The sequence below is a fragment of the Pyrgilauda ruficollis genome, unplaced genomic scaffold, assembly GCF_017590135.1.
Source record: "Pyrgilauda ruficollis isolate IOZ18807 unplaced genomic scaffold, ASM1759013v1 scaffold88, whole genome shotgun sequence".
Taxonomy (NCBI): Eukaryota; Metazoa; Chordata; class Aves; order Passeriformes; family Passeridae; genus Pyrgilauda; species Pyrgilauda ruficollis.
This window is the reverse complement of record NW_024530821.1, coordinates 210566-228117: the sequence shown is the minus strand read 5'-3', so window position 1 is coordinate 228117 and position 17552 is coordinate 210566. Positions and strand designations below refer to the sequence as shown.

The following is a 17552-nucleotide window of genomic DNA, read 5'->3' as shown; positions in this document are numbered from 1 at the left end:
ATTTGGGGTTATTTTCTTGAGATATGGACCTTAAATCAAGTCATTCCTGATGATTTTTGCCCACTAAAAGATAAAGTCCACAGCACTGAGAGAAGACAGGAACTCAAAACTATTCCTTCAACCCATGAGCTCTGTTAATCTCTAACCTGGCAAAAACTGCTGCTCAGGTTTGCTCTCACCTGGCCAGCAGAAATTCCCTTTTCTACCAGAGAAGAAAAAGCAAAGTAACATCAGAAGGGACCATGGGTGCACCAATATCCCAGCAGGAGTTTGGGAAAGTTTTGGCACCTCCAGCACCATCAGGAGAATCATTAAGGTTGGAAAAGACCTCCAGGATCATCAATTCAAACAATAAAGGGAAATTAAACAATGCCAAGTATTGCTGAGATTTTTTACCATAAAAATGAATAGCTTATTATATCAATTTTGACTCAGCTGTCCAATATTTATCCTTAAACCAGGCAAAAATTCCATCTGCAACAGCCAGACAGATTTTTTTATAATCAAAGTGAATAGTTCATTACATAGATTTTAATTCAGTTGCCCAATATGCATCTTTCAGCTACAACAGCCACACAGAGAGCAACACAATTTGTGCTTCCAGGCAACATTCTGTGAGTTTGTTTAAATACAGATAAAAGACAAGAAATTTCACTGTTGATATTACTGAATGGGATTTCTTGTTTATAGGCTTGTTTATAGAACTATGAGCTGTTCAGCTCCAGGAAACAAATGCCTCTCACAGAAACAGTCAAACAGAGCTAAATTTATGAGCAGTTCAAACAAACAATAAAGTAAGGTCAAATATTTCTATTTTCAGCATTACTTTAGCCAAGTAAAAAAGCCAATAGGTTTTTTTCAGCAATACTACAATTATTATGCTCTACTTTCTCTGAAAGAAAGAATGAACATGAAAGGTTTCCATTATGGCAAATCTAAGTGAAATTCAAACATCAGAGATAAAGGACACACAACACTTCATTTGGAGACACTTCCATGCGAAGCACAAAGTCACTGCAGCCCCCAGCATTAATTTTATCCCTTTTTAGGTCAAATGTTTCAGTTCTGAATCCCTCAATTGTTCTTTTTACCTGGAATATTTCAATTTATATTGCATACATGGATGGATGGATGGATGGATGATGGATGGATGGATGATGGATGGATGGATGATGGATGGATGGATGGATGGATGATGGATGGATATTTTGACCCAATCTTAGAAGATGATGGATGGATGATGGATGGATGGATGGATGGATGGATGGATATTTTGACCCACTCTTAGATATGGAAACAGAAATTAAAGCCACTGATGACAGCAAAGACTTCATCAGGTACAATCAGATGTTTGCCCACATGGGTGATGCCAGGAAATCCACGCTGAACTTTATGCTGCACATTTAAGCAACTACTAATTATTCATTCTTTCAAACCTCACCTAAATCTGACTCTCACAGTTCTATAAAATTAAGGTTTTGTATCTTATCCTGGAAAATTTCCATCCCATCAGATGGATGGATGGATGATGGATGGATGATGGATGGATGGATGGATGGATGGATGGATATTTTGACCCACTCTTAGATATGGAAACAGAAATTAAAGCCACTGATGACAGCAAAGACTTCATCAGGTACAATCAGATGTTTGCCCACAGGGGTGATGCCAGGAAATCCACGCTGAACTTTATGCTGCACATTTAAGCAACTACTAATTATTCATTCTTTCAAACCTCACCTAAATCTGACTCTCACAGTTCTATAAAATTAAGGTTTTGTATCTTATTCTGGAAAATTTCCATCCCATCATTAACCAGGAGCCCAGAGCAGCTGGCTGACAGATGATTCACTACAAGCTATTCAGAGCTCTTCTTTTTACACTTCCCAAATCATGAGATAGAGAGCAGAAAAAAAAAAAAAAATCCCCAGACTCTTCACTGTGGGCACAAATTGGACTTATTTCATTTGTTGGTATGGAAACAGCAACACAAGTTGCACAAGCTCACAGTTATTTGAGGAGCAGCTGCAGGATTGCTGGAGCCTCTCTGAAAAAACCAAAAAACATGAAAGCAGCTTTTTGTACAAAGCTGTCCCTAAGTGAAATCCTTCTCAAAATGCTTCTTGACCTGCCTGCAAAGGAATTGCTTCCATGATTTCTGAGAGGATCTGAAGGACAAATTGGAAGGACTGAGAGAAAAAGCATGTCCAAGGACTTCTGCACTGACACAGCAAGCAGCTCCCAGAGTGACTTTTAATAAAACATTTTCCATATCAGAGGATGCATGTTCCTGTTCCTGCTCAAAGTGAGGAAAGAAACAGTCAACAGGAAAAATGCTGAGGGCACAAGAAGGAGATTTTCCTTCAGCTCCTCAAAAACAAGATGCAATAATTCCTCTGCTACTCAGGGTCAACTGCGAAGGCAAATTTAATTCTCCAGCCAAAAGCAGGTTTTTAAGGATCTGTAACATTTTTAGAACTCCTTATGCATTAAAAACAGAGCAGCAATACACATCTTGATTTTCTCACCATTTTTTCCCCTATCTGTACTGATCACTTATAGAAAAATGTTAGAACTCAATTTGACAAAGAACAATTAAGGAAACTCACGGGGAAAGACTTTTTCCATTTTATTAAAAAACATTACCTATGAAACAAGGTTACCTACTCCTAAGATATTTAAATTTTAATTTCAAAGGCTTCCACAAAAGAGTGACCCAATAAAACACATTTATTATTTCAAAGAAGTAGTGTTACGAGCCTGTGCAAGAAAACCACAGCAGAGAAAAGCAAAATAAATGGGGTTTTTGTCTTTTTGAGCTCTGGGGAAGTATTTTCTGATCAGTTCAAGTGCTGGGTAGAAAAAAGGAAGAAGAATTGGGGGAGGAGAATCCTCGCAGGTTGGGTATTTCCTTCCTTTTTTAAGGTTTTAGGTTAGCAATTTTACTCTCCTCGAATTACTTTCATTATTTTTCAAATCAATTGTAACTTTGGTGTAGCCCTTAAAAATATCTAAAGATCTCAGATTAAGCTGCTAAAACATTTCTGCCAGGTAAATCTGGATGTCAGTGCTGAAATAAAACATGAAAGCACAGAGCAAATTATACATTCATTATTTCACATTAAGGTGTTATGTCCAATAAAGATATTTAATTCATTCTTAATATTAAACAGACATTTAGCAGAATATTTTTCTTAGCCTTATTTAAGAAGTGACAGAATGAGAGAATTCTTTGAAAAAGCTCCTTCACAGAAAAATTTTTAATGTCATTTCAAGTGTGGATAAATCATTACATTCAAAGGCTGACACTAAACACAGAAGACTTGTGTGCCTGAAGAAAGATGCCATTCAGAAATAGGGAAGAGAATAATTAGAATTCTTACAACATGCTTTTAAACAATACAGGCTAAACTGTGTATAAAGTCAGAGAGAGGAAAATAAAGGCATTTTCTTGGATTTCACATTAAACAGTCATCTCCCAAAAACAAAAAGACTGTCTGGGAACAAAAATCCATGACTTTTCCCATCTCCAAAACAAGCACTCCTTTTCATTTTGCTCCAGCAGCACAAATTCAAACGGAAACAAGAACCTCCACACAAACCTGTGGGATGCTTCCCTGGAAGTTGTGCCTCTGGATCCACCATCTACATAACCACAGTTAAACCTACAGTAACCTGCTGCTGAAAATAACAAAAAATACAGGTGTGTTTAGAAACACGGTCCTAAGGAAGCTCCAAAATCCTGGATTCCAACAAGATTTGGGCAAGACAAGTGCTGGAAGCTATTTATGCACCTATGAGTCAAATTCTGGAGCGGGTAAGAAGCTGAAATAGGTGAAGTGGGAATTTTTGCACCACTTTTGAGCAGAAGCTGGGATTTCTCTGTGGGTTTAAGGCAGGATAAAATCTCCTGGGGCTGCAAGGGACAGCCTCACCCTTCTCGCCCCCTTTCTGCCTGCACTAACGATCTGGAAGCCATGTGTCAGGTCGGATCAGCTTATGGATCCAAACAACCTCCAGCCCAGGAATTAAAAAGAAAACAACGCTTTCAAACAGCAGCAAGCTGACCTGACTGCTGATGAAGGCAGGTCAAAAGGCAAAGCCACATTTTGGGGTGACAGCTGGCAATAATTGTGCTTGGGCCAATTAAGGAACCGTACCTTGAGGTACTTGATATTCCGCTAATCTTGGACTAGATCCAGGAAAAAAAAAAAGGGGGAGATAATTGACAATCATTAACTTCTAAGAATTAGTGCTCATCTGTTCACGTCTTCACACTAATTATGCAAAGTACCTCGCTTTACAACAGCCAGCCTGTCACAGCTTGGTAACAGACACGGCGCTGCAAGGCACGTCTGTTGGCAAATAAAGAGAATATTAACAACTGTGCCTTTCTCAATCACAAAGAACAAATCCATTTCCTCAAGAAAGCCACGTGGTGCTTGAATTTCCATTCCATCTCGTTTCTTCCCCCACAATGCTTTTTTCCCCTGGCTGCTGGTTGGATTTAACCTGAGTGCAAGCTGCCTTTTCTTGACGTGGTAATCCAGAACTGAGGCGGCGCCGACATCAGCATTGATCCCTGTTGGAATTCTGGATGCTGAGAATTTTAAATTTCTGTGCTGAAGGGCACAGACCTACAAAAAAATACTATATTTGACCTGAGACCTTTTGGAGAAGGCTCCCAAAATTGATTGATAGCACTGGGATTATGGGTGTGGAGTTTGATTAGAAGTGTGTGATATCACAGGGTGGAAAATTTAGAGTTTAAGGTTTTAGAATATACCAATACATGGGGAAGATGGAGGATTTAGGGCTGTGGCTGGTTGGTGTTCCTCACCTTTTTCATGGCTTTGGGTGGTATTTTGTAATTGCACAGAAAAGTCCACGTTGTGGGACATGAGTGATTAGTTATTGGGTTAAAAGTGAAAATAATTTAGGTGTCATTTTTTAATTGGACAGTTTAGCCTTAAAAGACCTTGTACCAAAAGACAATTAGGCATTTTATGCCTTGTTAGTAGAATGCTGTAGAACTCACATTTGTAATATAAATAAGAAATAATAAATCTAAACCTGAACACAAAATACCATCTCAAGTGCCTTCAATCCTGACCTTGACAGGGGCAGGAAAAAGAAGCTGAAAATTCCCAAATTGGGACTTCGTGGATTCCCAATTCCCAGTGGATTCCCAATTCCCAGAGGATTCCCACAGCCTGGCAAGTGTGGATTCCCAATTCCCAGAGGATTCCCACAGCCTGGCAGGTGTAGATTCCCAATTCCCAGAGGATTCCCACAGCCTGGCAGGGGTGGATTCCCAATTCCCACAGGATTCCCACGCCTGGATTCCCAATTCCCAGTGGATTCCCCATTCCCAGAGGATTCCCCCAGCCTGGATTCCCAATTCCCAGTGGATTCCCCATTCCCAGAGGATTCCCCCAGCCTGGATTCCCAATTCCCAGTGGATTCCCCATTCCCAGAGGATTCCCCCAGCCTGGATTCCCAATTCCCAGTGGATTCCCCATTCCCAGAGGATTCCCCCAGCCTGGATTCCCAATTCCCAGTGGATTCCCCATTCCCAGAGGATTCCCCCAGCCTGGATTCCCAATTCCCAGTGGATTCCCCATTCCCAGAGGATTCCCCCAGCCTGGATTCCCAATTCCCAGTGGATTCCCCATTCCCAGAGGATTCCCCCAGCCTGGATTCCCAATTCCCAGTGGATTCCCCATTCCCAGAGGATTCCCCCAGCCTGGATTCCCAATTCCCAGTGGATTCCCCATTCCCAGAGGATTCCCCCAGCCTGGATTCCCAATTCCCAGTGGATTCCCCATTCCCAGAGGATTCCCCCAGCCTGGATTCCCAATTCCCAGTGGATTCCCCATTCCCAGAGGATTCCCCCAGCCTGGATTCCCAATTCCCAGTGGATTCCCCATTCCCAGAGGATTCCCCCAGCCTGGATTCCCAATTCCCAGTGGATTCCCCATTCCCAGAGGATTCCCCCAGCCTGGATTCCCAATTCCCAGTGGATTCCCCATTCCCAGAGGATTCCCCCAGCCTGGATTCCCAATTCCCAGTGGATTCCCCATTCCCAGAGGATTCCCCCAGCCTGGATTCCCAATTCCCAGTGGATTCCCCATTCCCAGAGGATTCCCCCAGCCTGGATTCCCAATTCCCAGTGGATTCCCCATTCCCAGAGGATTCCCCCAGCCTGGATTCCCAATTCCCAGTGGATTCCCCATTCCCAGAGGATTCCCCCAGCCTGGATTCCCAATTCCCAGTGGATTCCCCATTCCCAGAGGATTCCCCCAGCCTGGATTCCCAATTCCCAGTGGATTCCCCATTCCCAGAGGATTCCCCCAGCCTGGATTCCCAATTCCCAGTGGATTCCCCATTCCCAGAGGATTCCCCCAGCCTGGATTCCCAATTCCCAGTGGATTCCCCATTCCCAGAGGATTCCCCCAGCCTGGATTCCCAATTCCCAGTGGATTCCCCATTCCCAGAGGATTCCCCCAGCCTGGATTCCCAATTCCCAGTGGATTCCCCATTCCCAGAGGATTCCCCCAGCCTGGATTCCCAATTCCCAGTGGATTCCCCATTCCCAGAGGATTCCCCCAGCCTGGATTCCCAATTCCCAGTGGATTCCCCATTCCCAGAGGATTCCCCCAGCCTGGATTCCCAATTCCCAGTGGATTCCCCATTCCCAGAGGATTCCCCCAGCCTGGATTCCCAATTCCCAGTGGATTCCCCATTCCCAGAGGATTCCCCCAGCCTGGCAGGGCTGCAGCTGTGTGCCCAATTCAGCTGACAAAGGCTGGCATTTCGCTCCTTCCCGTGTGTTTCTCCTCATCTTGGCAGATGTTTCACTTCTCCCCCACAAAAGCTTGGCAGCCCTAAAAACCTGCACGTGGCCAAGGCTGGATGGATGGCAGGGAAAAATCAGAAATATCCCCACATTAGAAAAAATCCTCACCTTGAATAGATCCGTGCTGCCTACCAAAGTCAATGGTTTTACCATTAACAGCCTGATTTACCATAAATAAATAAATGAAATAGAATCATATATCACAGGGTTTGTTTGGGTTTTTTTTTCCCAAGTCTCACTTCTTGCTAACTCGCTGTTGTGAGCATCTGTTTCCATTTTAGTCCCTGAAAAATCGAGTTTATATTCCTTGGGTTTTTTGTTGACCTCGTGATTTCTATCAGAAATGTTTGCTTGTATTAAGAATCCAGGATTTTCCTGCATTTCCCACAGTCTGACATTATCCCACCTTACTGTAGCTGTGAAAACAGACACCAGAAGTCAGATTGAGCTAAAGACTCTCAGAATTTCATTGATTTCAAAATAACTCTTTCACTGCTTGGCACTCATGAAAGACAACATTCAGCCACCTTAAAACAGGTGTCAATTTTCCACCTATTTTGCAAATTTCTCCACAGTAAGCATAGGGATCTTGACTATAAATAGGAGATCAAGTAATTTTTTAGGAACAGTGAGAAAAAAATGGACATAGATAAATAAATTTTAATTCTGTGTGCATTTTCAGGACAAAATCTTGACCTTTAGTGGACAGGAATATTCAATTCTGTAATCCAGAGACCTCAAAGCACATAGGAACAAGCCTGAATCTCTCCTCACTAAACATCTGGAACTGCCTGATGTCATTCTGCACAGTCACAAACTTTCTGAGGATATTTATAAATGATGGGTTGCCCATCAGTCAGACCCTCAGCCTTGATGTTCTCTCTCTTGATTTACAAAAACCATGTCTGCATTTTCATTTTCTTATGTTGCAGCACATTATGGAGGGCATCAATTATTCCCTTCCAAAAATATTATCAGCTGAGAAAATGACAAAAATTGAAAAAGGGACAAAGAGCAGCAGCTCGAGGGTGATTATTCTGCCATCACTCACTCTGATTAAAAGGACAGGGCAGAAATCAAAGTTGATTTTCGGTGCCTCAAGACTAAATTCACCTTCAGGGCTCATTCCTGGGCCAGAACCTCTGCAGCCAGGTGGCCACAAAGCTCCAAATCAGATGCTGAGATGATCACAAAGGGAGAATTCCAGCTGAAAGGTTCACACCATAGCTCTGCTCCTCCCCGTGGCAGTTTCCCTTCTACCTCTCTATTCCCATCAATCAAATGGTTCCACACCCCTCAATTCTCACTGTAGCAAACTCTAAGCATTCTTATTTCCCCAAGGTGGCAGAAAACCATCCATATTCAAGGAATGGGGGTTGTTTCTCTTTTTTCCCCCCTGTACTTCAAGTTAAATCAGCTCTCTCTTTGCATTGCTAAAATACAGCACATTCCTCAAAAAAATTAAATAATTCCAGTGCAACTGTGCTCTTACAAAATCCTGAACCTCAGCAGAATTACATAAGGAACACAAAGAAAAAATTGTTAATCTTTCATCACAGACAAGTCCCCTGCAAAAACTGGTTGGGAAACCACAACAGCTCTTTGGTCCCGTGCTCCCAAACACCCTATTCATGGAAAAAAAAAAAAAAAAAGCCACATATTTAACCACGATGTGATTAACAACAGAACAGTTAGAGCAGGAAAATGTAAAGCACAGACGAAGAGACAACAGAAAAATTAACCCAATGAGTCATTTTGCATTTCCCCACATGGACACATGGTGAGAACTCATCTGTATTATGTTACCACCATGGATAATGAATAATGAGGATTTGCTTACTCTGTTTTACATAAAGGTAGTTCAGATTGGGTGGGTGCAGAGGCTCTGAAATAGAACAAATCTGCATTGATTTTCAGATGCAGATATTTAAAACAAGCACTTCATAGGATTTTTGTTCAGAAATGCCTGTATTCACAAGGAAAACACCCATTCCCCACCAAACACAGGCACATGAAAGATGACATCACCTCCCAAAAAGACTTCCCCTTTTTTGGGCAGCACTCCTCTCTTACTTAAGGGATTTTTTCTTTCTGTTTCCAAACCCATTCTTTACTTGTTACAATGCTGAGGGTCCCCAGCTCCCAAGGTGCCACATGGCAGAGCAAAACTCTCAAGCATGTGGAAGAACTCCAAGAATTGTCTCTGGCCCTTTCTCTAGTCTTTATATAGTCTGAAGAATTTTTCCATTCCTGTTTGGGAACTTGGGGGGGGAGGGTAACAGATTGTTTTGTTTTAAGTTATTTTTATTAACTGCCTGCTATCTGCTGACTGCCTAGGAAATTTATTGCAAACGCTGGCCTCCATCTGGCCTGACAATAAAATTTTTTTTTAAAAAAGAATGAATGTTAAGGAGGGAAAAAAAATTAACAGATGACATGGCTCCTACAAATGCACCAAATTACAGTTGCTGGCTGCATCTCCCAGTGGAGCTCAAAAGCTTGCAGATGTTCAGAGAGGCTGAATGTTCTCATGACAACTCTAAAACAGGGTCTCAGATTACAAAAATCACTCAGGAAGAGGAAGGCTTGAGTGGAAACCATTTTCTCTTTCAGCATTTTTTTTAAACCATCTTGGCATTTCGTTACCCATCATGAATTTTTAGATACTTTACAGCTCCAAAGAAATACTAAGCTCTTTCTAAATAATTAAGATTCATTTATTCAGTTTTAAAAAATTTTTTGAAAAGGTCACTTTTCTTTCTGTCTTATTTTCAATTCAGAAAGGGAGAGAGGGAACATAACCAGCCGTGCTCACGTGTTCCAAACAAGCAGCACAACCTCCATTTCTCTCACACCAGAATTCCCCATTTCACCGGTAAATCGTCCAAAAAGTGAAAATGCTTTTGTTCCCTGCTTGTACTTAAGATAAAAAGCCGTTTGGTTTTGGTGTTTGTTTGTTTTTTAATTGAAAATCTCCAGCAAGCACAAGAGCCAGGCAGCTTGGCCAAGTGTTTGTCTGCGATTCACGTGCAAGGTCTCCCTTCCCTGATTATCTGGCTTCCCACTGCTGAATACTTCCACGTATTGTGCTGCAACTATTGAAAGCATCAAGCACTTCAGTTCCTGGGTTGTCCTTTGTGGTACCATAAAACAGAATCACAGAATCATTTCGGTTGGAAAAGCTCTCCAAGACCATTGAGTCCAACTGTTACCCCAGCAGTGCCAAAGCCACCATTGAAGCTCATCTAAGCACCACAAAAATGTTTTTTAATTGCCTTTTCTATACCTGGAGACTCCAGCACTGCCCTGGGCAGCCTGTTCCAGTGCTGGACAATCCTCCCAGCAGAGAAATGTTTCTTAACATCCAAGCTAAACCTCTCCTGGCACACCTTGAGGCTGGTTGCTCTATTCAAACCCTTTAGAAAATGGGCTGCAGCATCACACACATGGGTGCACCTTAAGTCTTCAAAAGGAAACAGAGCTCTGGCAACCCAAGGATACCTGAGCTGACACCTGAGCTCCCACAGAGCCAATGCCACCATCTCACCTGTCCCCACATCCCAGCTCCTGTCAAGCCCTCCCAACATATTTTCAAAGCTCAGGAAATTCTATTACCTTTGTACCCACAAACCCTCCCAGCAGGAGCCCACACACATACAGCTTCTTCTTTCTCCCAAACCTCAGCTATCCCTACCCTAATTCACTTTCCCTGCCTTTCACAAGCCTTTTTTTTCCCCCTTATTACCAAGACAGCCCAGGCCGACCCCTCCCAAATCTGTCACAGGTTTATCCCCTACAGAAACACAAACCCTGTGTGCACACAAACCCCCCGTGCTGTCCTGCTGCTCCCGAGCCACCGCAGCCTCCCACTCACCCTCCTCCAGCAGGATTCCTGCTCTGACAATCCCTCCATCCACAAGGTCACAGCAGGCTCCTGTCTGCCGTCCTTCTCGTTGCCAGCCCCTCACGTGCTGTTCCAGAACCCCAAAACCTCCCTAATGATCCCAAATCTGACCGCACCCCCCTCCACAGCTCAGTGGCACGCAGGAAAATCTCTCCTTGATGCCTCATCCCTTCTGTCCCACTCCCATCCTTCGCACCCCAACGCCTTCAATCAGGTGTAAAACCCTGCTGTACCCCAAATCAGCCCTGTGAACACCCCACTTTCTCCCACACCAAACCCCTCAAATCCCCATCCTACCGCTTCAAACCTCTCCCCATCCCCTCCATTCCAGCGCACCTCATCCCTCGCACCCCAACGCCCCCCAACAGGCGTTTAACGCTATTTCCTCCACGAGCAGCGCCACAGCTGTGAAAACCTCAGCTTCTCGCACACCACATTCCTTCTCAATTCGTCAAAACCCTCCACATCCTTCCTTCAGCGCCCCTCCAACAGACCCCCACCCCGCACACCCCTTCCCCACCCCACAGCCCCTTCAGCGCAGCCCTGCCGCTGGCTGTCACCCCTCTCCTCGCCTTCCCCGCTGCCCCTCCGGTACCTGACGAAGGGCCCCGGGGCTCGGGGTCGGGGCCGGTGCCGCGGGGGCGGCGGGAGGAGCGCGGAGCGGCCGCACAGCGCCATGGCGACCGCGATGCGCCGGAGCGACGGGGCGGCTCCGCCACTGCGGGCCTGCGCCCCGCCCCGCGCCGCGCGCACCACTCGGCCTGGGGGGGAGAAGGATATGGCACACCCGCACAGCTCCCTCCGCTCCCAGCTTTTCTGTCCGCGCAGGATTTATCCCGAGTTTTTCCTCCTCTCGCAGGAAGTGCGGTTGGAAATTCTTGGCTAGCGGCCCTAGCTGGGAGTAAACATAGCGGGGATGAGATTGTTCACCCCTTCGGCAGGAATGGGCTCGCCCAAGTCCAGCCCCCTGCTCACACCCCCCTCACGCCCCCCCCCCGCTCCCTCTTGGGCGCGTCCAGCCCCCACCGCTGCTGATGTCCCCCCCTACGATGGGGCGTGGGCTCGTCCGATGGCAGGGAGTCCCCGGGGAGGGGGGACAAGGGACCCTGAGACCCCGGGAGGGGGGACAGGGGACACCTGAGACCCTCTGAGACCCTTGGGGAGGGGGGACAAGGGACCCTGAGACCCTGGGGAGGGGTGTCACGGAGCCCCCCGAGAATGGGTGACACAAAAGCCTCCGGGGAGGAGTGACACAGAGCCCCGAGGAGCAGGGGCACACGGAGACCCCCGACATCCCACAGAACCCCAGGAGGGATGTGTCCTGGATCTCCACAGAGTGATGTACCCTGGTGTCCCCAAAATATTGTCCCCAAAACACCCTACAGCACACAGACATCCCCGTGTCCCCCCCGTGACCCCCCATGGGTGTCACCAGCACCCCACATGGTCCTTTTCTTGTTGTCCCCAAAAACAAAACCCCCTTTCCAACCAGCACCCCTCTGTTTGCTAACACCAACACAACGACCCTTACAGACACCCTTCATTCTCTTCAGAGCAGAAATTCAAGGAGTTTTGCCTCCTCTGCCTTATCCCGCTCTGCCCAGAGATCCCAGCCTGGCCTGGCCTCTGGCACCCTGTCCCCAGTCTGTCTTTTCCTATTTTACTGATGTGTCACCAATCCAAACAACTGAGTCAGCACCCTCAGCTCCCAGGGAGCAGGAGCAGGGATTTTGGGCGGTAAACCTGCAAGGATTTATAAAGGACTGAGGTCGCCACAAGGCAGGGAAGGATCTGGAGCCAGGCTTTGAGGGGGACATGGGTGCAAAGCCATCAATCACTCATCCCTCAGCTGAGGGGAGAACATCCCGCTCCTCCTGTGGCTCCTGCCTCACCGCCCACCCCCGGGGGAAGCACTAGAGGTTGAGTAAGCATTAAGGCAAACTGAATTTGCTGTGGAGGCTCTCATTCCCCCTCAGAACGTTAATCCCCATCCCCCAGTGCTAATCTGTGACCAGCTCCCTGCACTGTGTCCAGCCCTGTTAATCCCCCCAGCTCCTCATCCCTGGTGGACAGTGGGATAAGACCCCTTGTCTGCATCTTATTTTAATTACATCAGTATTTGCCAGCAGCAGTGTAAAGCCCCAAATCTGCAGCTTTGGGGTGTGATGGAGCCATGGGGCTGCCTGGAGCAGGCTCCTTTTCCCTTCCCAAAGGACCCCAATCCAGAGGGGAACACTCAGGGTCCCACCTCGCTTTTAACCTGGTGAGAACACATTCCAAAGTGTTCTTTCCTTTTTTCCTCAAAAACCAAATCGAACTTTGCTCAGTGCCACAGAGCAAAGACAAGGTAAATAAATATTCTGGGCCGTGGCCCAGCTGCCCTGCAGCCACTGGGAAGCGTTTTAGCTGGCCATGATAAAATTCTGATGGTTCCATGTACAGACAAGTCCCCACGGCACAGGTTGTGCTGACAAGGAGCTGGCACTGTCCCAATCCCAAATTCTTCCTGGTTTTTGAGCCTCTGGACAGGCTTTGAGCTTGCTAAGGCAGCATCAGCAATGGGAGCTGAAGGCCTGGAAGCAAAAGTGGATAGGATTGCTAAAAACCCTTAGCTTCTCTCTAGAAGGATCCTGGAATGCATTCCTCCTGCTTCTCTTGTTGTTTGCTGAGTGGACAGCCTCCTGCAGAGCTCCATGAACCACCAGCTTCCAGAAGGCTTTCCCAAGCCCCCTCTACATCCAACACCCACAAAAGGAAGGAGACATGTCCTCACAGCTCATCCTTTCCCTGCAACGTCTGGATTCTGTGTTGGCTCCTTCCATCTCCTCTCTTCCATCTCCTCTTCATCTCCATGAGCCTGCCCAGGCACTCCAAAGCTCCAGGAACACAGCAAGGCTATGGTGGCAGAGGAGAGGGAAAAGGGATGTTCCCAGGATGGGATTTAGGGACATTTTTCCCCCAAAACTCTTTCGGCCAACAAGAGGAGATATTTCACACCACTGCTGTGGCCTGCAGCCTTGTATTTCCCTTGGGATGACAAATCAGGCCAACAACCTGGAAAACACCCAACAGGGAGGTCAGGCTTCCTGGAGAAGGAGTGAGGTGAGGTGGAAGGGGAAAGAACGTGACATCAGCTATTGTTCCTGCCCTCAGCTTCCTGAGCTGCACTATCCCACTATTGTTGCACGTTTTGAGGGCTGCAGAAGCTGAATGAAATCCACAACAATTCCCAAAGAGAGGAAGAGGGGAGGCAGAGTGGTTTGGAAAGAGGGGGAAAGCTGCTGCTGGTGTTCCTTGGTGGGTCCTCCTGACCTAGGTCTTGTCCAAAAGCAAACAGCAGATCTGGGTTGAGCCTGCTGGTGTGACCTGGTAGGGCTGATCCTCGCTGTGCTTTCAGCTTGGGTACCTCAGCATTGGCATCTCCCCACAGAAACAGCTGCCTGCACACCCTCTTCCCTGGATAGCTGTTTATTTTTAGCAAATCCCTGCTGGAGAAAACAATGTTGTACACACAGAGAGGCCAAAATTAGCTGTTCACCCTGAGATGTGCACCTGGAGATGTTCTTTATTCCCCCATCCATGAGGAATGCCTAAATTTCCCACCCTGGGCTGATGGTTGCCCAGTGAGGCTGGAGGCTGAATTTTATTTAAAAATGGATTTATACATCCCATGATCTCGGGATCTGCACAACCCTTCCCCATGGAAAACGTTGGCTGCTGGGAGTGTGGGCTGTGGGATGGCTTTGATGTCCTGGTGCACGCTAAGGAACCATCCATGAGCCATCCTGCAGGACTTCCCAGGATGGTGGAACCTCAGGAAGACCTGTCTCCATCCCTGACGGGCAAAGGCAACCCCAGAAATAAACCCAGAGTCAGCAGCTCCAAATAAATCCAAACAGAAAAGCTTTATGACTCACAAATCCCATTTTCAGCATCCTAAGAGCCAAGGATCCATGCTTTAGGGCTTTCAATTTGCTTTTTCCTTATCCCTCTGTAGCATCAAGGAGCTATTTTCTTACTCTAACAGCACTTTTAAGGAAATAATTCCAATTTCTTGGAGAGAAAACATGAGTTGTGCTCTGCTTGCATGGTAAACAAACAAGGTAGTCCTTTGCTGTGCTTCATAAGAACTGTTTTTCTTCCTTTTCGCTCAGATTTATGGGATCCTGTTGTATTTATGGGATCCCATGAATGTTTCAGAGGAGTCCATCCTCCAGGCAATGGATGTTCATTCAGAGAATGGACTTGCTGCCTACTGAAAAGAGCTCTTACTGAAAAATTTATGAATAGCTTGAGAAAGGGATAAAATGAGAAGACTGTTTGAAAAGTTTCCCACTTTTATCTGGGGAGGGAAAATTAAGTAATAAATTATGATGGCTATAAAAAGCCTGCTACTTCATCTATCCAAGTTCTTCAGGCTAGAAGATCTTCATTCTTCTCTAGTGCTATTTTAGGAGGAGAGATATTAAAATTTCCTCTGCCCTGAAATGATTGTTTTATTCTTATCACAAAAAAAGCAGCCCCCAGGTCAAAGAAAACAAAAGGGTGAGAGTTACTTCAACAAGCTGAGATCTGCTTGTTTATACCACCCTGAATCTGGCACCACACACCCATCAAACACAGGATGGGGATGCAGGAGGTGATGGAGACACAACACACTAAGATCCTGCAAGAACAGGAAACGTCTCAAAAAATAGCAGTGCTGACCCCGAGTTACCCAGACTTGTTTTGTTATAGCCACTGCTCTTTGTAAATGAAGAGTTTGGCTAAGAAATAGAGGGGGCTGAGGGTGACCAGGAAATGGAAAGGATTTTTTGGGTGTTCTGTTTGCAAACTGGCTCCACGCAAGGAGGGAATTTGGTGCTGGTGGAGGTCACTGCTAAAGTTATTTTTTGCTTTTCCAACAGTGGATGGAGCAAAGAGATGTTTGCTGCCTGATGGGGGAACAAACCACTTCCCCTGAGAATAATTTGGTGTCATGGCTTTTTCGTCTTGGGGCATCTCCAGGTGCTATAGGATTGTGGAACAATTTGGGTTGGGAAGTGACTTGAAGACCATCTTCTTTGGCCATATCAGATTTACCAGCGTGACATTCGGCCTGCAAACAATCAGGAAATTGCTCTCTGGAGGGGTGTGCTGGTGTCTCTTCCCTGACACCCTGGATGCTCTGGAAAGGTTCTTCAAAAGAAGGAACAGTCTGGTATGGTTTAGGATCAGAGGGAAATTCAGGTTGGAAGGGACCTGGGGACATCTTCACTCCAACCTCCTGCTCCAAGCAGGGTCACCATGAGGTCACACCAGGTTCCTCTGGGCTGTTTTCAGTTTGCTCCTGAAACCATTCAAGGGTGGAGACACTGAAACATCCCTGGGACCCTCCTGGTACCCCAAACCTCAAAGATCTCCATGGGATCTGCTCCTCTTCCATTGCTTGCCCAAAACCTCCACCTAGTCACCCTCAACATTGCAGGTGTGTGGCCATCACCTGGAGCCAACCAGCCCTACACTCATCTTTTTTTTACCAGTTTTTGAACCTCAGATGAGCAGAGGAAACCAGGCCCCAGAGCATTTGCTGTGTGGCCTCCCCTGCATCTCCTTATCTCCAGGAACAACTTCCCACCTCTCCCATCCCGCTTCCTCCAGAGCTCAAATCCCTCCCTTCATTGTGCTTCCCTTCCAGGAGCCTCCTCTCAACACTGCCTGAGGATACAGGTTTTCAAACCTGACTTAAGCCAGCACCACCAGATTTTGCAGCTCCCCAAGATTTTGCTCTCAAGTCTCTGCCTGTTGGCCTGGGGAGAGGCTGCGACTTCAGGCAGTGCAGCGTCTTCAAAGGCTGGATGTGCTAGGGAAGAGCATCTCCAAGCTTCTCCATGCTGGGCAGAGCTCCTCAGCTGGTGGTCCTGGAGAGCTCTGGGCTCCTCCTAAGGCATCTACAGGAGATGATTAAGAGAGTAAATTGGCCAGGATGCTTCTGTTCACTGTAACTCCATTGCATCGTACTGTGAAGTTGTTGGGGTTTCTATGAAGATATGGATCATGGAATTCCAGAGTGGTTTGGGTTGGAAGATGCCTTAAAGTTGACCTTGTTCCACCTCCCTGCTATGAGCAGAGCCAGGCAACCCTGTGCCAGGGCCTCACCACCCTCACAGCAAGGAATTTCTTCCCAATATTCCATCTAAATGTCCCCTCTGCCTTTCCCCTTGTCTGGGCACTCCAGGCCCTTGTCATGAAGGAGCCATGAAAATTTCTCCATGAAAATTTCTCCATGAAAATTCCTTTCCTCTTCCAAACAGACCCACAGAATCTCTTTCCCTCTAAGAGGATTTCCCTTCACCTTTTACCCACCATTTTTCCCAGAAATCAGTCAGAATTTCTCCTTAGCAGGAATTTTACATTCCTGAACTCCCCGTTTGCAGCTTGCAATGGTTTCTGTCTCAGAAATGAGAGCAGAGAATGCCAGGCATGTCAGGAAGGGAAAATCCATCTAAGCTTTTCATCTCCTTTTGTCAGCATTTCATTTAAGTAGGATTTTCATGCTGCTGATTCATCTCCAAGAGCTTCCCACCCACCTCCATGTCCATTCCAGTGCTTCCCACATCCTTTGCAAGGGGAGGGAACCACAGAGCTGCAGCGGGATCAGAGACCTAAATCCTCTGAATCCCTCCTTTTTCTCCAAAGAACATTTATGTCCTCAGGCTCCATCACTGATTTCCACCCTGCAGAGTCACCACTGCCTCTCAATCCCCTTTTGAGCCTCGTTGATGGCAAAATGCAGCTCCTGAGCAGGTT

General features: G+C 46.4%; 1 protein-coding gene across 1 annotated transcript in view; it reads right to left on the bottom strand.

The window, feature by feature from the left end:
• Positions 1-11462, bottom strand: part of DNAAF9 (dynein axonemal assembly factor 9) — a 72604-nt gene extending 61142 nt beyond the window's left edge. The window contains exon 1 of the mRNA XM_041488149.1: positions 11359-11462. Coding sequence (XP_041344083.1) covers positions 11359-11441 — 83 coding nt within the window. The 5' untranslated portion in view covers positions 11442-11462. The remainder of the gene's footprint in view (positions 1-11358) is intronic.
• Between the last annotated feature and the right edge of the window lie 6090 nt (positions 11463-17552).